This window comes from Zootoca vivipara, chromosome 14 (assembly GCF_965207765.1).
Source record: "Zootoca vivipara chromosome 14, rZooViv2.hap1.1, whole genome shotgun sequence".
Lineage (NCBI taxonomy): Eukaryota > Metazoa > Chordata > Lepidosauria > Squamata > Lacertidae > Zootoca > Zootoca vivipara.
Genome location: NC_142597.1, coordinates 34,360,359 through 34,383,838, shown reverse-complemented (window position 1 = coordinate 34,383,838; position 23,480 = coordinate 34,360,359). Strand labels below are relative to the sequence as shown.

General features: G+C 43.1%; 3 protein-coding genes across 6 annotated transcripts in view; 2 read left to right on the top strand and 1 right to left on the bottom strand.

The window, feature by feature from the left end:
- UBE2G1 (ubiquitin conjugating enzyme E2 G1) overlaps positions 1 to 11,599 on the top strand; it is a 33,562-nt gene extending 21,963 nt beyond the window's left edge. For 2 of the 4 annotated variants that reach the window (XR_004693986.3, XR_015946989.1), the window contains exons 3-7: positions 3,739 to 3,836; positions 5,938 to 6,116; positions 7,745 to 7,870; positions 9,117 to 9,209; positions 10,523 to 11,599. Coding sequence is in view for 2 of the 4 variants with exons in the window: in XM_035139298.3 (XP_034995189.1) it covers positions 3,739 to 3,836; positions 5,938 to 6,116; positions 7,745 to 7,831 (364 nt within the window). In the remaining 2 variants the exon portion in view is untranslated. The remainder of the gene's footprint in view (positions 1 to 3,738; positions 3,837 to 5,937; positions 6,117 to 7,744; positions 7,871 to 9,116; positions 9,210 to 10,522) is intronic. The other 2 variants (XM_035139298.3, XM_035139300.2) reach the window with 1 other exon arrangement.
- Positions 11,600 to 18,829: 7,230 nt separating this feature from the next.
- Positions 18,830 to 20,737, bottom strand: LOC118097399 (RNA-binding motif protein, X-linked 2). Its single transcript, XM_088657692.1, has 2 exons — positions 20,381 to 20,737; positions 18,830 to 19,829 (listed from the first exon to the last, which is right to left on the bottom strand). The coding sequence occupies exon 2, from the start codon at positions 19,809 to 19,811 to the stop codon at positions 19,131 to 19,133; it is 681 nt and encodes a 226-aa protein (XP_088513818.1). The 5' UTR covers positions 19,812 to 19,829; positions 20,381 to 20,737; the 3' UTR covers positions 18,830 to 19,130.
- Positions 20,738 to 20,761: 24 nt separating this feature from the next.
- Positions 20,762 to 23,480, top strand: part of ANKFY1 (ankyrin repeat and FYVE domain containing 1) — a 47,957-nt gene continuing 45,238 nt past the window's right edge. The window contains exon 1 of the mRNA XM_035139009.3: positions 20,762 to 20,845. Within this exon, the coding sequence (XP_034994900.1) occupies positions 20,836 to 20,845 (10 nt within the window). The 5' untranslated portion in view covers positions 20,762 to 20,835. The remainder of the gene's footprint in view (positions 20,846 to 23,480) is intronic.

Here is a 23,480-nt window from a genome sequence, read left to right as displayed (position 1 = left end):
GCCTAGGATTGCACTGTCAGTTTGCAAGTAAAAACTGGACATGCACTATGATGTATGAGGCTTGGGGACTTCCATTGCAAGATGATGATATCTGCTCATTGTTTGAGAGTATCTACTTGTCCTACACTGGAATCAAGAGTTGTTTGACAGGGCAAGTGGGTTGTGCTCCTCCTGTTGTTTGGAGGCAGGAAACACTGAAGCTTGCATCATTTACACACTACTCTATGTATAAATTGCTGGGAGACATCCCTAGGACCTTAAGGCATATAATGCAGTAACTTTGCTAGAGCTAAGCAGGTATTGGGACTGGCCAGTGCTTGATGGGAGACTGCTTGGTGGGTTACCCTTGCCATTCGCTTGAGTTCATAGAAGGAAAGTGGAACATCATAAATGCCCATTCTCCCATGCAGAGTAGGTGGTGGTACAACCAGCAAAATAGAGCCCCTCCTGAGGATCTTGGGGACCATATTGTATGCTCTGATCTGAATAATTTGGTTTGCTTAGGGTGGTTTTTGTTCCATCTTTGGCTACAAAAACAGGGCCTTAAAGCTATAAATGTAAATTCTCAAGGAAAAATTCTGAGGAATTATGTGTTTATGACCATTTGTGAAATAGAAGGTGGCAGATGAATCACTTTCTGCTTGTTGGCATATTAATTGTAATAAATGCTGAGTATACAAATGGCAAGGCCTGGAAAAATATATGGTGTCTGGTAGCATGGGCACCTAGAAAGAAGTGTGATAGTGTTGCCTAGGAAATTAAAATATTTCTCTAGTTGTGCTCTTGATGTAAAAGAGAGCCAGAAAAATAAGGCTACTTTCTTGAACAGGTGCTAGCTGCAAATGGCATTGATTATGTGAAACTGCATGTCTTGCCACTATTCCTATTTAATATGTTGAAGTTCAGGCATCTGTCCTAGTGTTAACACCTGCGTCATACAAAACGCCATTTTAGGCACAGAGCCAACAAGTTGGCTCATTCATTAAATAGATAGGGTGGTGAAACGACCATGTGGATCTGCAACACTTACTTTGGAACAAATGTTTGCCAGTCCTGTAACCACAGAAACCTGAAAGCTTTTTTAAAATTCCCCTTTAGTGAAAGTTTCAATCTGTGTATGGTATTTTCCAAGATGTTCAGATGTCTTCTCTTCTAGTGGGTGTTCAAATCCATACCCACAAGATGGTTCCATGTCCCCTTCTCTTTCTGCTTTTCCTCTTCTACCTTAGGAATATCTATCATAATTTATTGTGCTTTAGCTAAACTACAATTCCAAAGATTGGGACAGGTGGGAGGCAGGGGATAGAGTTGTACTGTAGACGTGCTCCTCCCGTCTTTCTACCCCCATCCCAATCTTTTTATTATTGTTGTTGTGCTTTGTTAATGCCAACATACCCCTAACAACAAAAGAGCAAAGTAAAGTAGAACAAATAGCTGAGGGTTGTGAGTAATCATTTTAAAAATTTGCCTTTTCAGTTGATAGGGCTCATATAAAGAAAATATTGTTACATTCAGGTAGACTTAAGAGTTCATTATAGACTTGCCATATAGCAGTGTTAGCATATAATTTCTGTAATCTATTATACATAGCTAGTTCATGTACGGCAAGTAAAGATGGGTCTTACTTCTATTGGTGCATTGGTGGACTGTGTCTACTTTTCCTCTGTCAGTGTTTCTTTAAAGAAAACATGGCACAGTACCACCCGGACCATGATTTATTTGTGGTTACAAACACATTAGTTGGACTAGTGGTTTGAGTACCACCTCATCAGTTCAGTGAAGGGCGAAAGCAGAAAAGGCAATACAGTACATAGCAATCTGTAAAATCCACCCGATGGTCATATGAAAGACTTTACTCTTGGTACATGTAGATTGGAGTGTCACTTTCTTTAAGTTATACTGTTTGCATGTAACACTGAGCAAAATGGATTGTAGGCAGATAAACTTAAGGCCTAAGCTTAAGCATGTGTAATTGTAAGCGAATTCCATTTAAAAATCAGTGAGACTTACTTCAATTGGCTTTGCCACACATGACACTTAAGTCTGATTTTTAAACTAGCAAACCCTAGGCTAAATGCATTATGGTTCTCTAGTACTTCCTCTTGAAATTGTAGACTTGACCATTGAGCCATTCACTAAAGAGAAGTAGGAAGAAGTTTAAGGAATTGATTAAATAAGTTTTCTCAAATACAGTGGTACCTCATGTTACAGACACTTCAGGTTACAGACACTTCAGGTTACAGACTCCGCTAACCCAGAAATAGTACCTCGGGTTAAGAACTTTGCTTCAGGATGAGAATAGAAATCGTGTGGCGGTGGTGCGGCAGCAGCGGGAGGCCCCATTAGCTAAAGTGGGTTAAAAACAGTTTCAGGTTAAGAACAGACCTCTGGAACGAATTAAGTTCTTAACCTGAGGTACCACTGTAGTGGGTTGGACCCCAACATTGACCTCTGGCTACTTTCAGGTGGGCCACAGCCTGCACAGTGTCTCCTTGCTTGCCTACCTTGCCCTATAGCCATGTCATAGCCTTTTGGTTGGACCAGTGCTGGCGCCAGTGATTCCTTGGATGCTGAGTAAAAGTGGCTGGACTACAGAGAAGTGGGTGTAGGAAGGTATCCCTCTTCTGAGTGAAAAGGGCCAGATGAGGTGCTCAAAGAAATTAGAAAGTGAGATAAAGGGGTATTTTTTGTTAATAATAAATAAATAAAACTGGGAATAGAAAAGAAAGTTGTTGAAGGAAATAGTGAATGTGAAATGACCATGGAGGAGAGATGTAAGAAACCTGAAGCAGGGTTTTTTTTTGGGGGGGGGACAGGAGGTAGAACAAAGTACAGATTGAATGTGAAAGGAGACTGGAAGAAATAGTTACAGGACATGGGTAAAATACTTTTGAGGTTCTGCTGAAGTTTTATTCTGGAGGATGCACTGTGTGTAGATTGCTAACAAAACAAAAAAGAATTTTTATCGGGGGTAATAATTATTTGTTCTATGTTACTTGATGTATTGCATTCATCAACTTTTGCAATAACCTTTACTGACTCAAAAATGGCAAATATCTGTACTGCTGAAGACATTTTTATTATTCTGTACCTAGATATTATTCTTGAAAATAAATAAAATTATACAAAAATTACTTTTGAGTGGCAAGTGCATAGAGGTTGGGGAAAATATGAAAGAGAGTCATCTTCACAATACACTGGTTTAGCAGATTTTCCCTAAAATGAGGAGAGTGAGTCACAATACCTCCAGAGCAAATGTCCATTCTTGGCTTGAGGAAAGGGTAAGCTTTAGGACTCCTTGCCCCAAGGAAAACACTGTGGCAAAGAATTGAGAAATTTCCAGAGTTTGATTAAATATTGGTAATTGCCAACTGATAGTGCCAAATTCTGCCTTCATCTTCAACCATTTTGGCTCTGATGCACCACCACTGTTTTCTGACTGGTGAGCCTCAGAATTTTTCAGTTGTTTCAAGTGAACTCTGGGTGTAGAAAGTTTGAGAACCCCTGGAATAAATAATAATCCTGAGATATATTCTGGGAAATTGATGCTGAAGCCCCAGAATAGGCATTACTGGGGGAAATACACATCTCGCTCAATCATTTAATAAATAACCATTCCTAGTAATGCTCCAAAGTATTGTACTAGGATCTGATGACTGCTTAAATTCAAAGCAATGGTGAACTTAAATCACTTGAAACTTCTAAATGCTGTGACTGAAAATTCTCCTTTTTTTTCAGTGAAGGCGGCGTCTTCAAAGCTCACCTTACTTTCCCAAAGGACTATCCACTCAGGCCGCCAAAAATGAAGTTTATCACCGAAATATGGCATCCAAATGGTAAGACGCTGATGTCATGTGTAAAGTGTGGTGTTTTGTCTTGCATCTGGAATGAATATGAACTAAGTTGAGAGCCCCAATTTTGGATAATGGGAAATTATTAGGAAGGAATGTACATATTTGGGTTCAGGAAAAAATACTTTTGCTGGTGTCTGTGTCTTTCCTTTAACTGTAGGTATGATTTATTGGCCATGGGTGATATACAACATAAACTACCTCTCAAGATTGTTGTGAAAATACATGCACACCATCTTTAGCTCCTTGGAGGAAATGTGGGATATAAATGCAGCAATAAAATTATTAAAATATTGGTTAGGTATCATCCATGTGACAGTTGGGTACACTGCGCGCATAAAGTCTAATCTAGAAAATGAGGTATTTTAAATTTAAAGTGTGGAAACTGGAATTTTAAGCCTCATTTGACTCTGGATAACTTAAAGTTTCCTTGGATTATTTAGTTCTCATTTATTAAAATAATTCATATTTTATGCCTTTCATTTTGAAAAGAAATTCACAAACAAAACAACTAAATATCACTACAAAACAACTACAGTGGTGCCTCGCTTAACGAATGCCCTGCTTAACGAAATTTCCACTTAACGAAAGGATTTTTTGAGCGGAGCTTGCCTCGCTAGACGAATGCATTTTACGAAAAATTCATCTAGCGAATCGCGGTTTCCCATAGGAATGCATTGAAATTCAATTAATGCGTTCTATGGGCAAAAAAAATTTCAAAAAAAATTCAATGCATCCCTATGGGATTCGCTAGACGAATTTTTCGCTATAAGAAAAGACCCGTGGAACGAATTAATTTCGTCTAGCGAGGCACCACTGTAAGTAAAACCAAGTTAAAATGTCAGCCACAAAAGCCAGGAGTGCCAGGGGGCAGTATTTCTGGTCAGAGAAATGCCGTGAGTACATTTTCAATTTTCAGTGGAAACTTTGAGATCGTCCCACAAGGTAGATGCCACAATGGAAAAAACTGTTCTCCTCTCCACTATAAGACATACACCTGCACACTGTGAAACAATGAATAGGGCCTCCTTCACAGATCACTGGGACCTGTTTTAGTATTAGCCCGTTCCCCATTTTAAAAATGGAAATAATTGTGTATTGGATTACACAACAGTTGCTATAGTCAACTAATGGCATACTTCTACTGGTGTATTTTGAAGATAAAGATAATTAGCAGTGGTGAATTGCAGTTTCCAGGGTAGCTGGTGGATCCATATATTGTGAATGTAAGCAGAGCCCTACTGGATTGGACTAAAAGGCCATCTGTTTCTACTTGCCCTTCCCGAGAGCCAGACAGATGCTTCCACAAACAGGGCATGAACATCATTAATAAGTCTATCCTCCCCTATCTTAACATTCATCACCACATCTTTGGGCAGCAAATTCCATATATTAACTAGTTGTGAATCCTACTGTCAGTCTACTGAATCTTGCTCACTATTAACACTTGTACTCCATGTTTCAGGGGTGTAGTGAGGCGCCGCGACATCCGGGGCAGCAAATTGCCATGCACCCAGGGGCGCGGTGTCGCATGCGTCGTTATGTAGCGCCGAATCCAGCGTGTGCACAGTCAGCATGGGGTCACAGTGACATCACCGTGACCCCGTGCTGACTGCGCACGTGCTAGATCCGGTGCTTGCGCAGTCCGATTGGGGTGCCGCTGGCCTCCACAGAGCACCACTTGCACACGGCGACCCGTTAAGGGGTGCTGCACGAGAGTGGCACCCTGTAAGAGCCGCCAAGCGCGTGCGGAACACCGTGGAGCCGCCGCATGTCAGCGGCACCCCGAACGGACTGCGCATTTACGGGCGGAGGTGAGGGGCGGGCCAGGAAGGCCAAGTGTCTGTCACCCCCCAGGGCGTCGCTCGGGGCAGACCGCCCCCCCCCGCTTACTCCGCCCCTGCCATGTTTCTGACAAATATTCATATTAATGTTATCCTTAATAGTTGGCTGGAATTGATGGCCATAGCAGAGGACAAAACTCTCCAGCAGCCTCACCATTTTGCTTTTCACTGTTATCTGAAGACAGGACTTCTGCTACATTGTTAAGGCTCTGAAATTCTATTTTTCTTCTTCTTCTTGGTAGTTGATAAAAATGGTGATGTCTGTATTTCCATCCTTCATGAGCCTGGTGAAGACAAATATGGCTATGAGAAACCTGAAGAACGCTGGCTTCCCATCCATACTGTGGAAACCATAATGATTAGTGTAATTTCTATGCTGGCAGATCCCAACGGTGACTCTCCTGCTAACGTTGATGCAGCGGTATGACTTACAGCTTGTAAATAAATCTCTTCCCAGTGTTGTTGTTGAAATACCATGGAATGGTTTCACAGCACGCAGCTTTATCCCCTTAAGATGACTTTTTAGTAATAAAAGGGACAGGAGTTGAACAAAAGTAATGTGGTCATGGTATAATTTCAAGTGTAATAGGAGTTTCTCCCTATTTTGCTGTCCATATTCAGAGGCGACCAGCATCTCTGGATTTTTTTAATAAGAAAAAAGTATTACAAATATTTGCTTAACTGTGTGAACAAGCCCTCAATGACAGGCATGTATGTAGTAAATACACTTACAGTGGTACCTCATGTTGCATAACCTCCAGGTTACAGAATCTTCGGGTTACGGCCACAGCAAACCCAGAAGTGGGTTTGCTGCTCACACGTGCACAGAAGCACTCTGAAGCGCCACACGCGTGTGCAGAAACGGTCCTCCCGTTGCGAAATGTTTGGGATATGGCCAGGCCTCTGGAATGGATCCCGTTCGTAACCGGAGGTACCACTGTATTACATGATAGTTGTCCAATTGGTTATTTATATGTACCTACCACATGCAGGGGGGGCGCTGTGGTCTAAACCCCTGAGCCTAGGGCTTGCCGATCAGAAGGTCGGAGGTTCAAATCCCTGCAATGGGGTGAGCTCCCATTGCTCGGTCCCAGCTCCTGCCAGCCTAGCAGTTCAAAAGCTCGTCAAAGTGCAAGTAGATAAATAGGTACTGCCCCGGTGGGAAGGTAAACAGTGTTTCCATGTGCTGCTCTGGTTTCGCCAGAAGTGGCTTAGTCATGCTGGCCACATGACCCGGAAAAACTGTCTGCGGACAAACGTCAGCTCCCTCGGCCAGTAAAGCGAGATGAGCATCGCAACCCCAGAGTTGTTCGCGACTGGACTTAACTGTCAGGGGTCCTTTACCTTCACCCTTTCCTGCTTATCTTGTGTGCTCAGGTTGAGAAGAGCTCCTACTTGATTGATACACCACCACATATAGTGGAGTATCACTTCTGTTTAGGTTCTTTGTCTTAGAAAGAGCTGCATACCTTTAAACCTCTGACTGAACTTATACAAGCATGGAATATGGTATCTAATTTTCCATGACTTTGGAGTGTTTCCTGGTACTGCCAAATTGGACTTGAAAATGTAGTGTGTGGCCTTGTGAATTCCTGAAATAGAAGGAAGTGTTTCAGGAACTGTGGTTTCAATATTCTGCTTTGATCCTGGTATGTCTTGATAAGTGGAAAGAGCAGGATGATTGATTATGCAGATCTAATTAACTTACTCAAGATGCAGGATTTGATTCTTCTAGCTTAGAATACATATAACCCTGATTCAGGCTTCAGAATGGATGGCTTGTATACTTTCAAAGATCAATGGAAAAATTCTCCTTTTAAAAAACAAAACTGAATCCCACATAGCACTTGCTATGACACCACCCATCAAGCTACCAATTAAAACTCTTGTTTTAATGACGGACGTTTCATATTTAAATTACAAATGTTGGTTACTTTTATTGCCAAGTATTTTATAGCACTCTTCATGGGTTTTAGAGGAGCTGAAAAATTAATGAAGTTACTTGTGGTGGGTTGAAGAATCATTTGAAATCTGGATTTTAATTTACAGAAAGAATGGAGGGAAGATAGAAATGGAGAATTCAAAAGGAAAGTTGCCCGCTGTGTAAGAAAAAGCCAAGAGACTGCTTTTGAGTGACACTTAATTCAGCAGCTAGTAGCTTCACTTTTTTTCAGGGTAAGTAGGGTAAAAAAATGTTATGAAAAATTCCATTTTGCATTGGAAAATCCAGAAGGTGGTTGTTACATGTTGAATGCTCAAGGCAGTGAGGTAAGTATTCATGTTCTACAAGTGTGTATTTCCTCTCTCTCTCTCGCTTCTGAATTTATGCAGCAGATAAGATTTTGTTTTCCTTTATTGCTAGGAGATAGTTCTTTAATGTTCAGACCAGATTATTTTGTTATATTTATATATTGTAGTATTTTCATATTTTACACACACACACACACACACACACACACACCCCAATTCTCCTACTCCAGTCACAAAAGGCTCCTAAAACTGAAATTAGTTTACAACATTATAAAACATTAAAACAATTTAAAACAGTTATGAAAAATAATCAAAAGATGATAAAAACCAGTTGTGGCTGAAAAGAAAACACATGTAACTTCCACATGACTTGATAGCCTTGGCTAAACAAACATGTTTTAAACATTGCATATAGCCCTGGGGTTTTGGTATACATGATAGAACACTGTCCATTGCCCCAGTCCCTGAAAAATCCAAGCAAGGGCCCAAGTGGTATAGTTTGCTGTGCGAACCCAGTCTAAATCCCTGCTCAGCAACAGAAGCTACTGGGGTAACCTGCCTCCTGTGCTGTGGAAATAATGGGTGTTGTGGGAGAGGACCATGTATTGTCACACTTCCCTTCCTTGGAGGGAAGAGTGGGATTTAAAAAAATTGCAGCTCCACAAGCTCTGGCTGGGTGTACAAGGAGCAGAACCAGACGATGCTATGGCTTAGGTATTGGATCCCAAACCTGGGGCCTCTACCTGTTTCAGAAGTTGTTTAAAAGAGAAATAAATGTCAAAGACTAGCCCAAGTACTTGGACATAGTTACAAAACCCGAGAATAGGACAGGCTTCTAGCTTTTTGTTTCCTCAAAGACAAAGTACTGGTGTTGGGGGCTCGGTGAACAGGTGGGGAACACTAAGCAGCACTGGACACTACTGATACCTCCATGCAACACCTGCTTATAAGTAAAGTTATAACTCTTATCCCGTCCCTGCCCCCAGCAAAGAAAGTAGTAGTTGTGTCTGGAAAATGTCAGCTTTTCAGCAGAAGCCTATTTGCCTAATATAAACTCCAGTAGTACACTCCAAAGCTAAGCCATCCTGCATGAGTGGAACATGTTTTGCATAATAATTTGTGCCAGAGTTGGTAAAACATTAGTCTCTGTTGCTTGTATGTGTCTCTGTAGCACTTGTGGTTACTGCTGATGGTAATCCTGCAACTGATGATTTCCAAAGAATCTTGGTGTTGCCAGCTGAAAACTAAACATGCAACTTTTAATGTATGTATATGAGAAGTAGCTGTTTTTGGTAACTAGGCTTCTGCTTGTCTGTGTTGGCACATATGCCTCTCACCCCAGTGGTTGAATTTTGCACTTGGGCTTTATTAAATGTTGAGTTAGTCCCCTTTCAAGAAACCCTCAAACACTCCATTGGGTATGGGGTGGTCATGTGGGTACAGCCTTAACAGGACACTCATATCTCTAATTTTGGGTTTGGGGGTTGCTTCTCAGTTATGCAATCAGTGAGAAACTTATTGGGCAGTAAGCCTTCCAAATGCAGGGATATCTTAGCTGAGTTGTGTGGCCTGTACAAAAAAGCAATCCCACCCATTGCACTTTGTAGAGGACTACTGCATGTGCCATATAAATGCTTGTGACTTTTGCCTGTATTGAATGTTTTACTGCAGGCAGATTTCCTCTCTGCAGCTGGCATGTTATTGCCACTGACGGTTTGAGTTGCCAAACTACCATTTTGACACAGTATATTGTACTGCTACTCCCACTATTGATACTTTTGGGATGCTTAATTTTAGTAGCTGCTGAGGGAAAAAAGAAACCCTACTAGTATTGTAGCTGAGTTGGTTTGACAACTAAGGTTATAGTGCTCTTGTTCTCAGCAAGTAAGCCCTGAAGCTCTGGTACTTCAGCTCCCATTGCTCTTGCTGTAAATAAGTAAGATGCCTTTAATTGGGCAACAACCTGCCCAAAGTATACAAACTTGTAAGTTTCACAGAAATATTTAATGAGAATAATGGGAAGTAGCACCTAAAGGACACTGACGTAAAGAACAGACTCTCCTACACACTCAGTTGGTAGATGGAGCAATCTTTTTGAGTGAGCTGTTCCTGTCAGAAGTGGCTAAAAACATGTGTGGCTGATTACAACTTTGCTGAAAACACAGGTTTTTCAGTGATGTGTGTAGGTCTTTTGTAACACTTGATGTGCCCCTCAACATGTTTGTTTTTTAAATGGGGCTTGCAGAAGATCAAACCATAGTTTTTAGTTTAGGAAATGGCAGTTAAAGTTCATCTGAATATCTGTAAAATATTTAAGTACAGAAGATGCTCAGTGTGTTAGTATTCTAGTAGTGCGCTCCCTGTAGGACTGGCCTCCAGAAAGCAACCCTAGAACAAACCGAACTGGGGCTCTGAACAGCAGTTCAGATGCTGGTACTGGGAGTTCTCATATCAGCCTATCTTGGAAGCACTTGCTACAGAGAACTTTCTTTTTCGGTCTGCTGCAGCCTGTCATTTGATGATGCCGTGAAGACTAGATCTAGTTTGGCTGATGGTTCTTTGTTCTTGCCTTTGTAGGTCTCCAATTGAGGAACATGGCACTGTTTTTCCTGCACTCTATCCACCTAATGCTGGACTTCTGTTTATACCAAGTTGGCAGACACTGGCTGGAACTGGGCTGCAATAAAACATGCCAGTTATTAATGCTGACAAAGAGCCTAACAAGTGCCAACAAGGATTTGCGCATTTTGAAAACTAATGGAACTGCTTTAACCTTCAGGAAGAATTGTAAAGATGTGTACATAGCACAACATGATCCGGATAATATATACTGTTCATGTACATCCACAAATACACATTGTACCAAATAATGCTGTCTTGTAGTTAGAATAAGAATCGTGTAAATTCTAAAGATTTTTAGCAGGTTTTCCATTTTTCTCTTCTCTCCCCCCCCCCTGGTTTTCCCTATGAGTCTTTAAAATTTCTCGTGAAGCATGTCAGTCTAAAACAAATTAGGATTTAAAAATTCCGTTTTAACCTTTTCTTTTCAGCCATTGAAGATTCATTAAAATCTCTCACTTTAATAAAGTTTAATGCCTTTGTAATGCTGTCCCTTCCCCCTCACCTTTTTTTTCAGATTACATAAATACAACACAGATCTATTACTTGATTCTAATGATGACTTGAGCACTGTCATCAGGAGGTGCAGTTCCTTCCCTTGCGTTATGACCCAGCTGTGCTCATCTCTTGGCTTGGATGTAGCAATAAGATTTTACAGCTGTGGAGCACCCTTGAGCCTGTTATCTTTCCCAAAAGGGTTGAGAGCATTTGTTTTGGAAGTGGTCAGCTAAGTATGTTAGCCCAATATAGGATGAACTGCTTTCTTTTGATTTCTTGCCTGGTTTGAAGTTGGATAAATAAAAGCATGCAGAGCTGTAGGCTTTCAAGTGAGTTCTGGTTTTGCTATCAAATGCTATTTCCCTTTCCCTCTTCTTCCTCTTTCCCCCCTTTATATTTCTTTGCCTTTTGATCTCCTGCAGGTTTTCCTCACTTAATGTATAAAGACAAATTGCGATGTATATTTTCATGTAACTTGATTTTGGAATTCTGTCACCTTCTGTAGTGAGTTCTTCCAAAATATAAATTTTTCCAATAGCTTGGTGTCAAGTTGGCTGTTATGCAGTATAAAAAATGAGAGCACATTTTTCTTTTTTTTTAAAAAAAATATTTTTATTAATTTTCCAATTAAAACCAATTATATCACATTCAATATTTCAAATTATACACATATATATATCAATCAAACCGAATGTTATGCCAAATCATCTAAATAATTTATTTTTGGGTTCCCATGCTTCAAGAAATTGGGAATTCCTCGCAACTGTCCACTGCCGTCTTATTTCTAAAGTTCAAATCGTCCTCCAAGCTCATAATATTCCAAATCTTCCCCTTACAGTCACCTAGATGTTTTCCACTTTCATCCGATTGTTCCAGCTGCTGAGATAAATGTCAAACGAAGTTTCACAGATGTTCTTTCTCCTGTGCGAGTTAATCAGTCCAGCCTCCCCATAAATCTTCTTAGTGGAGCTCCCTGTTGCGACGGAGTAGCAGCGCCATCTTAAAAGACTCAAATCACTTTCATTTTCTCTCATAGCCATGAAGATTTACGATTTATTTATCTTTATAGAATTTACAGCTTTTTCAGGCAGGAGACCCAAACATCCAACCATGAACTCTTGGTAAATTAATGGATCTCCTTGCCCTATAGCTGAACTTAGCTTCAGGTCGCTGCTCCAATTTAAAGTGCGTCACAGCTCATAAATCCTCCGAACGCGTCCAGAACTCCTTCCGTCTGACTAGGGGGGGGCTTTTCTCATCGGCAACTTCACATCTTTAAGAAATATGCTCAGTAACAACAGCTATAAAGTTCAACTCACACAGTCTTTTGCTTCTCTTTCACTCCAAACAAGCCAGGACATCGCGTCCGGGAAGATACGAGGCAACAATATGAAGAAAAAATAAAAACTTGCTTCCCTTATCGCTCCGTCCCCATCAATCCTTCTTCCAGATGCCGTACATTCTTTGACTCCTCTCGCTCAGCAGCATAAAATTCTCAGCAGTAAACAGCGCTTCTTCCCCTCCTTCTGAAGTATGTCCATAGATTTAAGCCTAATTATCTTCTTTAACCATGGAAATCCCCGCCATGCAGATTAGCGTCCGGGAGTCCTGGCCGTCGTAAGTGCTCAGCCCAAGCTCCCCCCACTCCAAAAACAGTCGGAGTGGGTCTGGGGGCATCGCGGGCCAGCGGCCCCTCTCCGTAACCCCCGGAGAGGGTAGGGGGTTGCCATTTACTCCCCTAGCAACCGCCAAATTCCTTACGAAGGTCAGAGAGATGGAAAACAGGTCCGCCATTCCTGCAGGCGGAAACCGGAACATTTTTCAGAGAGCATTAAGCATGATGATGTTGGTAGCCAATGGACAACAACTGCTTGAGACTTCATCAAAAGGTGACTCATATTCTTGGAAACTGACTTCTAAGGAGTTCAGTGAACCTCCATGGAAAGTGACTGTAACCTGATAATGCAGAAGACAGAAAAAATGCATTGAATTTTGCTTTGGTTGAAATCCTGAGTGATTGTTCCTTTGGAAATTAACTGTTCACATAAGCCAAAGTTGGACAAGTATAATATTCAACTGTAGACTCAGGGTATTTCTAGACTGGGGATTAATTCGCAAACAGGTCATAGGCAACCATGGCTCTTTTATTTACCAGGTTTTTCCTGGGGAGTGTAAATGGGGAAGGAAATGTGGCCTGGTATTTTGATGCTAACTTTGTGTGCATCAATTTACAATTTTAAAAGCATGCCTGAGGAGCACTGATTCCACAATCAACACCCATCCAGCAACACCCTTTGATATGAAGGAGGAAGAAAATGACCATACTGATGGAGGGGGTGTGTGGCACCATTGCAGAGGCCCTTCTTAATGGCAAAACTCCTTGCAACAATGGCCTTACGTTCTGGGTCAGTGTAATCTCTCCTCATTTCAGGCATTTAATCTTGCAATGTTATATTCACTGTAGGGTTTAGTTGTAGGCTTCTTTGGTTGGTCTTTTCGTTCTGCAGCAATTTGTATCTGCTGTTTACAGCAGTGCTTCAAAGGAGTGGCTGGAGGCAAATTGCTTGCTTTAATTCTGATCCACAAAGGAATAGCAGCAGCCTCCCTATGGTATAATGTGGGGGCAGGTGGCACTTAGGCTGAGTTACATGACACAAACGATAAAGTGCACACAGGTCCCTAGTAGTGCTGCATCATGCATTTGCCCCTGCAGTTCTTGACAAAACATACTAACAGCTCTCATTTTACAGTGGCAGTACAGCCTCTAATGCCATGTAAATATCCTTCTGGTAGAAGGAAACATTCGTTAACATAGCAGAGGGACTGAGTTGAATGGGTCTTCTGTGGCTTTTTTGTTGAATGCAGTTAATTGCATTGGGTTTGAATGGATGGACCCAAACTAATTCTGTGCTATGCGTTTGTAAAGCAACCTTTAAGCAGAAGCACTCTTATAAGCAATGGGCCAGACCTGCCTGCTTTCAGGGCTACCATTCCAAACAAAAGGAATTATGGGGAAGGGGGGCAACATATGGTAGGTTTCAGAGAGGAAAATAGTGTACCAGTTATGAATGCCAGGGGAATCACCATTGGTACCTGCCAATTAGAAGAAACAACAATTAAATCCTGAAATAGAGGTAGGGAGTTCTTGCCTTTGGATTTTCTTTAAAAGCAGCAATGTTTTGTCCCATTTGTTCTGGGTACATGCAGCAGGATAAAGTTACTTTAAGCCGCCATGAATTAGAAATGGTACTTAATTAAGTGCTCTCTCTTTTTAGCCAGACAGATGTATTTGCTGCTTCTGAGCTGTTTAGTACCCAGACACAATAGCTGGATTTAGACAATTGCTCAAACAAGAACCAAATTTGTTTGGCTCCTGCTGAGGTGGGGGGAGGAGACTCCTTGCCAGCCAGCTGGCTAGCATTTGTGCTCTTCTGCTTGCGTAAGACATTTGGGGGAGGGGGTTGTCTTACATTTTGGCCATCTATTCCATAATTAAAATATGAAGGGAAATATCCCAGTGTTTCTAGGGCAGCTATTGTGATCTAAAAGGCGGCCAGCTGGATGCGGAATAATAAGGTCTCCCAACTTGCGTCTACACAAAGCATTCACTTATTTGTCCCTTGAACACAAACTGCACTGCAGTGATGGCAGTTTGAGAGGGAGGAGAATTTCGCATCACCTTGGGTGAAGCAGGGCTGAGCAGAGAACCCAGCTGGATTGTGGGAAAGCTTTGACTTTTCCATTGGAAGTGAGCAGGGGAGGGGAGCTAGGAGAGAGCAGGAATCTTAACTCTTTTGTCTGTTCTAAAGGATCCAGAACAGTTTGGCAGGGGGTTTCTGGTGGATATTTCCTACTTCAAATTAAACCACAACTTTTTTAATAAGCTGTCAAAACTTTTAAGGCTAAAATCTAATTGATCATTGTGTTATATGAAGTTACAACATTATTTGTGCTTGCTTTTATAACAAGTTGTGTCCTGGCTACTGCTGGCATTAGACTTACTCTTGGGTTCTGAACACATCTGCTTAAATCTGTGTTGTGGTTGATTGCAAGTGCTTACACTATTGCACCATTTAAAGGACTACTGTGGAAGACTTCCTGTTACTGGTCGGTTGGTGACCAGGGGAAAGAAAACGGCTAATGCAGCAGTTTGACCACACACACACACACACACACACACAGAGAGAGAGAGAGAGAGAGAGAGAGAGAGAGAGAGAGAGTCTCTTGAGACAGATGCATGCCAGCAAGCAGACAACTGCATGCTTTTTTCTTTTGTTGGAAATAAGCTTGGTTTCTCCTTCCAACTTCACCCCTAGAACAGTTATTCAGAAATGAGAATGTCTCTTCTATTCTTCCTTCGGGGCCTGATACAGATGGCTGTTAAGAGTGCAGTTCTTGGGATATTAACCAGCTTGTTTAAAAGGGTTATCTTGCCTTGTGGAGGTTTACAGGTCACTGCACAAACTGCAGGAAAGGCTGACCTGTCTCTATTAAGAAAGGTATATTGGTGGGCATACCGGTAGGAGGCAAGATGTCAACTGGATCCAAGGTTCAGTAGAAATGTCTCTTCCAGTCCTGACTTTTGTTCATTTGTATCTACATTTCCATTGCTTGTCTTACTAAAAGTATGAATAGTAAAAAAAAAAAAGCTTGAAGGGTTTTAGCTCAGTGGGAGAGCATCTGCTTTGCATGCAGAAAATGCTTCAGTGTTTCTCCAAAAATAAGCCATACCCCCAAAATAAGCCACACCCCAAAATATGCCACACTCCAAAAATAAGCCATATCCTGAAAAATAAGCCAGTGATAGGCTTATTAAGTGATACTTAATAAAAAAAAAAGACATCCCCTGAAAATAAGCCACCGTGTGGGTTTGTTTTTTTTGAAAAATAAATATAAGACGGTGTCTTATTTTTGGAGAAATACGGTGGGTTCAATTCCTGGCATCGCCAGGTAAGGCTAGGAAGAAGTCCTGTCTGAAACAAAAGAACCAATCAGTGTGAACAATACTGAGAAATGGACCATTAAATCGCCTCTGTATAAGGCAGCTTCCTGAGTTCTTAGGAATGTCATGGGTAAAGGTAAAGGGACCCCTGACCGTTAGGTCCAGTCGCGGACGACTCTGGAGTTGCGGTGCTCATCTCACTTTACTGGCTGAGGGAGCCGGCGTACAGCTTCTGGGTCATGTGGTCAGCATGACTAGGCCGCTTCTGGCAACCAGAGCAGCACAAGGAAATGCCGTTTACCTTCCCGCCTATTTATCTACTTGCACTTCATGCTTTCGAACTGCTACGTTGGCAGGAGCAGGGACTGAGCAACGGGAGCTCACTCCGTCTCAGGGATTCGAACTGCCAACCTTTTGATCGGCAAGTCCTAGGCTTTGTGGTTTAACCCACAGCGCCACCCAGGAATGTCATAGATCACTTCAATTTACAATTTTAAAAGCAGTACCTAAATATGCATGCAGACCATAGGGATTATGATTTTGAGTATTGCACTACAAGAAAATGTCTTCAGCATACCTAAAGACCTGTCAAATTTCCTCAGGGAGTGTCGCCACTGAAAAGCCCTATCCCTTGTATTTGTAAATTTAATTTTGGTGTCAGATATCTGCTCCTCCACAGGCAATCATGGGGCTTTGGTAGGTGGTTGTTATTATTATTATACTTTATTAAATTTGTATACTGCCCTATACCCGCAGGTCTCAGGCCAGTTCACACCAGTGTAAAAGTGGTGGAGAATGTGTGCTTGTACAAATATTGGACTTCAGTTCCCATCATTCATGAGAATGTAAATAATTTTTTGTACTCTTGACTTAAGGGTAGTTAACACGGCACATTTCATTCTCTTTTTTGCATTGGATGTAGCTGGGGTATACAGCAAACTTCTGGGAGGAGCTTTTTCATCACTGGCTACTATGGAAGTATGCGCAGGAATTATTCTACTGTACTGAAATACTAAAATGTGAATACATGCTCTGGCGGATTGAACAAACAAGACCAATAGTGGGTCCAATGGTAAAGAAGGCTGTTTCTGCATGCGCTGTAGAAGTAAGTGAGGGGCAGATTAGGCTTGTCAACCTGGGAAGGTAACCTATCTAGGAGAAGGAAAACTGATCCTAAAACTCCACTGTCTTGCACAACATCTTCAGAAGAAGAAAAGGCTAAGGAGTGAACCCTGCAGAAATCCGGAGTGGACTTCCTAAGACGGTTGCATGGCACTTTGTATGCCTCCTTCCGGCAACTCCTGCCAAGCTGGTGCCAAAACATATTGCTCTGCTTTCCTTTGGACCACATCAGTGAGGCTGAGGGGTGGGGTTTGTCATCTGGGCAACCCAGGACCTCTGTTCACACTGCTCTGGCTTGCGTCCCAGGGAGGTTGCTTTGGTGCTGCTAATACAGCGGTTTGACCTCCAAAGGCACACTCCATCTGTCTCTTGAGTCAGACAGATGCCAACAACAACAACTACCGTGTTTCTCCTAAAATAAGACGGTCCTCAAAAATAAGCCATGTCAGGCTTTTAATTAGTAGAATAAATATAAGACATCCCCCGAAAATAAGCCGGGGGTGGGAGCCGCTTCGGGGAGCGCAGCGCAGCGCGAAGAGCCTGGTGAGAGGCAGCTGCGGCTGCAGGTGAAGCCCGGGATCTGCGTGGGCGACTGGGGGCGAACGCACTGAGCGCTGCGGCGGTAGCGAAGAGGCGCCCGATCAGCTGAGAAGCGGGCTGATCGGGCGCTTCTTCGCCACCGCCGCAGCGCTCAGTGCGTTCGCCCCCAGTTGCCCACGCAGATCCCGGGCTTCACCTGCAGCCGCAGCTGCCTCTCACCGGGCTCTTCGTGCTGCCGCTTCGGGGAGCACAGTGCAGCGCGAAGAGCACTCTTCTGGTGCTCTTGTGCGTGCGTGCGCGCGAGGGAGAAGTCCCCTTTTCCTTATGCAGGTGCAGCAGCAGGAGGTTACCCCCGCGAGGTGGGCAGTCTGTGCTCTGCACACACACACACACCGTTTCGCCTCGCTCCGTCTCTCCCCCCTCCGCAAAGACACCAAAAAAAAAAGACATCCCCTGAAAATAAGCCGTGGTGTGTTTTTTGGGAGGAAAAATAAATATAAGACGTGTCTTATTTTAGGAGAAACACGGTAATAGAATTCAATGGGATGCTACAAAGAATGCTACTATTATTCCTTCCCAATCTGGAAAATGTTAGGATTGGATAGCATATTGGATATCTAGACAGCTCTTGGCACAATCAAACAAATTTTAGGTAGCCATGGTGTCCACTAGGAAAACTGAAAATGCAGTAGTAGCATCATACTTCCTGTGAGGACTAACAATCCTCACAGAACTTGGGTTTGCTCTTTTTCGATCTTACTTTGGTCCTAATGTAAAGTTCTACTGCAGTGTTGCTTTTGGATTTTGGTAAATGCCACAGAGGCCCAAGCCTGTAATAAGAGACATAATGAGTAGTGTAGTCTATATGCCTACACAGGAGTAAGCTCCATGGAGTTCGGTGGGACTTATTCTCGGGTACATAACAGGATTGCAGTGTTTATTATAAACCCATTTTCTTCCAGATTTTGTACTACTACAAAGGAGTGGAGATGAATGTTCTAACACTTGTTCTAATTTTTATTTTTCTCCATCACTATTACTGTTATTGACACACAACTTACAAGTTTACACAAAAGATTTTCTGCCCCACCCCCCAAGTTGTACAGGACAGGGAGAAGCTGAATTTAATTCTCTCACACACACATGACATGTGAAGACTTGGGTCTATTTATATGCAAATTTTATTCTATTTCTAAAACCAATACAAAGTTACTTTAAAAATGGAGGCCAACAGCAACATTAACTCCACCAAGGATTCAGGGCTCCCTGCATGTCAGGTCTGTGGTGGCTTGAAGACTCCTCCTTGCAGGGCTTCTCTCACATCACTCCCAAGATCTTCTGCTTTCTGTTGCTCGGGGCCTTTCTTTGGGACTATCTACCTTCTTGTGCTTCTCACACTGCATTACTCTCTGTTCTTTCGTGTCCCTGTCTCTGGCTGTCTGGAGACCTAACTCTCGCATGCTCCTACTTAGTCTCCCATTCATGTTGTGCCCAGCTTGCATGTTTGTGCCCAGATGTGCTACTCCAGGTCTGCTGACTTGCATTGGCATGTCGTTCATACATTGGGTCTTCCTTCTCCACTTTGATCCTGCTTTTAGGAGGAGAGTCTGCAAGTTGTTCCTCTTTCACCCATTTTTGGTGCTCTCTTTTCTTTTTCTTCTTCTTCTTGCATTTCTCTTTTTTGTGTTTCTTTACTACCACCTCACTGTCTTTGGGGGACTCTGGTGAACTTGGAGCACATCCTCTTTCTCGGAGAGCTTTTGTCACATCATCAATATCCTCGGAGTCTTTCGGTGGGCGGTAGTTAGCCACATGGTCCACACGAATTGTCCTTCCTTTAATCTTTATTCCATTAAAATTATCAACTGCAAGAATGGTGCTACGCTGATCTTCATAGCAAATGAAACAGAAACCTTTGGATTTCCCTGTCTTCTTATCACGCACCAGATTTATGTTCACAATTTCCCCATACTGTGAAAACACACAAAGAATGTCGCCTTCCGTCAGCTCATAGGGAAGACCACCCACAAACATCCAGGCACTGTCACTGTACTCCGCATGCCAGGAGACCTTATCTTGTACACCAAGCTGTGCCTCACGCTCATTCAGCTCATTGATCAGCTTCACTTTGGTTAGTGGATTCATGCTGGTTCTCTTCGTCTACTGTGTGTGCAAAAAGAAAAAAAAGTCTTTTTAAAACACTCATAAAAATTTACTGACCTTTCAAAAGCCCTGTTAGGTAGCAAATGCATTTACCTGCAAAATAAAAAAATACCTTCAGTAGCACCTTAAAGACCAACTAAGTTTTTATTTTGGTATGAGCTTTCGTGTGCATGCACACTTCTTCAGCTCATACCAAAATAAAAACTTAGTTGGTCTTTAAGGTGCTACTGAAGGAATTTTTTTATTTTGCTTCGACTCAGACCAACACGGCTACCTACCTGCAGTTATACACTTCTGTTATGGCAGCGGAGTGGCCATGTGTTCTAATTTACGGAAGACAGTCTTCTCTTTTCTCTTATTATTTATTGCATACCCCTCAACCCAAGGTCCCTGGGTAGGTTGCAACACAATCCTGTATTAATATTAAAGCACAATATTTAAAAGGGATTGAAGTGTCGGACTAAAGCCTGGAAGGCCACAGTTCAAATCCCAGCTAGGCTAGGAAGCTCACACTTGGGTGGCTTTGGGCCAGTCCCTGCCCCTCGACCTACCTCACAGGGTTGGTGTGTTGAGGTTAAAAATGAGGGCGCGGGAGAACCACGGACGCCACCCTAGAGTTAAATACATAAAAAATATGCTCAGAGAGGCACTTTTGCCATGGCCTCGCTTTTAAAAGCAAGACAAGACTTCCTCTCCGGGTAGAGGCGGTGGTACTCTGCACGTGCTCAGAGGCACATCGCCCTCGGGGCGGGGAAGGAAGACCTCGGGAAAGAACGCGCGGTGTAAAACTGTTCCTTCAAATCCCGAAATCGGTCCTCCTCCTGCAGCTTCTTCCCAGCGGCCATAACGTCAGCCGAAACAGGAAGGCTGCGCGGCTACTGCGCGTGCGCGCCCCGCCTCCTTTTCTCTCCTCCCTCCCCGACCCACCCCGCTCTATCTCGCCCCTCCTCCTCCCGCTCTCACTTCAGATCTCGCGAGAGCTCCGAGGCAGCGGCCCAGCGCCAACATGGCGGAAGGTATGCGCGATGCGGGCGGCGGCAATGCCTGCTGCACCTTGAGGAACGGGAGGGTTTCCCCCACCACCACCTCAGGCGGTTTTTCTGTGGGGCGGAGCGCTTAGTTAACAGTGGTTTTGGTGCTGTTGGGTTGGTGCGGGGGAGGGGAGATTGAAACCTGCTTGGAGGGCAGGGTGGGGGGAGTGTTTGGGCGTGCCTCGTTTATTTGTGTTAGTATTTTATTTACCTCTATTCCCCGCTGAGGAGATCGAGGCAGGATAGGTGGACCTTCTCCCCACCCCCGCCTTATATCCTCACAAGAACCCTGGGAGGTAGGCGAGGCCATAGTGGTGCAGCGGTTAGAGAGAACGTGGACCAGGACTTGGGAAAGACCTGGGTTCAAATTCTACCCCGCCATCCAACGCCTCCAACTCGGCCAAGTGACCTTGAGGGCAGGTCGCAGCCCCTCAGCCTGACCTACCTTGCAGGGTTTGTTTCATAGGCACCATAAAATTTATACACCATTTGATTTTAAAACACACACACACACATCAAAGCAGTGTACAAAAGATGAAATACTAAAATATAGAAAAATTCACAACCCTGCCTTCAAACATACAAAAGTTAACTGAAGCAGATTAAAATTTTCTCTGCTTTCTGGGTAGACTTTTAGCAGGTGCAAAAAAAAGAGTATGGTGAAGGCGCCTGCTTGTTCTCAATAGGCAGGGAGTTCCAAAGTGCACTAAAGGATTGAGCTCTTACAAATACAGAACGGGTATTATGTGGCATCTGTAAGTACTGCCGATTGCGCTGATCAAAGCCGGTGAGTGGGTGCACATCTGATAAAGTAAACTTGTGCTGAGTTGTTAAGGGCTTCATATGCCCATACTGTAGTAGCACCTTGAACTTGGCTCAGTAGCAAATCGGCAACTAGTGCAGAGCTCTGCTCGCCGGTGTTATGGGTTGATGATGCCTTCCTCCTGTCAGCAATCATGCTGCAGCATTCTGCACTAACTGCAACTTCTGGAGCAGGAGCACATTGCAGTAATCCAGTCTTGAAGTAATCAATGCATGGACTACTGTGGCAAGGCAAGGGTTGTGAGGAGGCCACCTGGGAGTGAGTGTTACTGGGCCCTGGGTGGGCTGTTGTATGTTTGTATGCAGTGGGGCGTGAGAGGCTCCTTTCCAACAACTCTTTCTGCTTGGTGAGTTATGTAGAAGCTTATGTGTGGAAGTAGAAGACTATCTTCCTAGATAGGAGGTGTTTCTTTGAAATGGGGGAGTCATAGTGGCACCACTCCACCCCCTGTATGCATGCTTGTACCCACCCACCCACTTAGGAATAGAGTCTGCCCTATACCACGTCACACCATTGGTCTTTCTGCACTGACTGGCGGCATTCTGATACCTAATGCTTTTAATTGAATCTAGGACTCCACTGAGTTACATGTGGGCAAATCCACACCATAGATTTAAACTGCATTCAGCAAACACTTAAAGCACAAAACCTCCACCCTCCAAACAATCATGGGAACTGTGGTTTACCCCTCACAGATTTACAGATCACAGTTCCTTATGAAACTATATTTTCCAGGATTCTTTGGGTAAATATATGTGATTTAAATGTGCTCTGGGTGTGTTTTTAATGTATGGTGCAGATCTGCCAGTCTCTCCCTCTGTAGTTGCGTATTGCCTACCAGTAGTAGCTCTCTTAAGAGTCCAGTGGAAAATGTCATGGATTGAACCTGGCACCTTCTGCATGCAAATTCTGTACTTATGACCCTTCCCATATCTCAGCTGCTTAGAACTCAGCTTGTTGCCTTGATTGTTAGTACTGTATCCCCTAACCAAGCTTCAATAAGGCATACATTGTTTCCTGCACCTATTTCTTTTCAAACCCGCAACAGCACAGCAGCTTTAAGACACTTTAGTAACTCTTCTGAACTTTTTGTAAAGGATTACAAAAATCACCTCCATAGTATTCTCTGTGTATTCATGTTGCTTTTCTGTAACGTGTCTCTGCCCCAAGGAGAGTGCAGTCATTGTTGTTATTTATACAGTACCATCAGTGTGTATGGCACTTCACAGAGAAGGCTGCCCAAGAACTGAAGTGGTACTAGATCCCACCCAAAGCTGGGATCTACTTACTTAGTAATAGTAGTCATGGTCCACAGGGTCCTCAGTGTGCATGCTATTTTACAGAGGCAAAACAAGGCAGGGGAAGGTTCCTGCTGGAAGAGATTTGTTGTGTTATGCATAGCACAGTCTGTGCATGGTGCTTTATAGAATTACAGCAAGACAACAGGTCTCTGCCTGAAGCAGCTTACAGTGTAAAAGTCTAGAGGTGGTGTGGAGGATGGAGGCGGAGGCAGGCTGAAGCCAAGGTTAACAGTGGGGAGGAATGCGCAATAGGTTTACTTGTATCTATGTGAACTTCATTTCACTAGGAGATAAGAACTAAGGAATTTTGTGAAAGCGTCCATAAAAAGATAGCCTTTGATGAGGAATATGAACAAAAGCAATTTAAAAGCAAACAGAAGTTTATTCAGTTGTTTCTTTTGCTGAAGAGGGGAAAAGGAGGGATCCTAGAATTGTAGAGTTGCACGGGACCACAAGGGTAATCTAGTCCAACCCCCCCCCAAAAAAATGCAGGAAT

Coding starts and splice junctions, on each gene's coding strand:
- LOC118097399 (XM_088657692.1), bottom strand. CDS start 19,811: ATGAATCCACTAACCAAAGTGAAGCTGATCAATGAGCTGAATGAGCGT.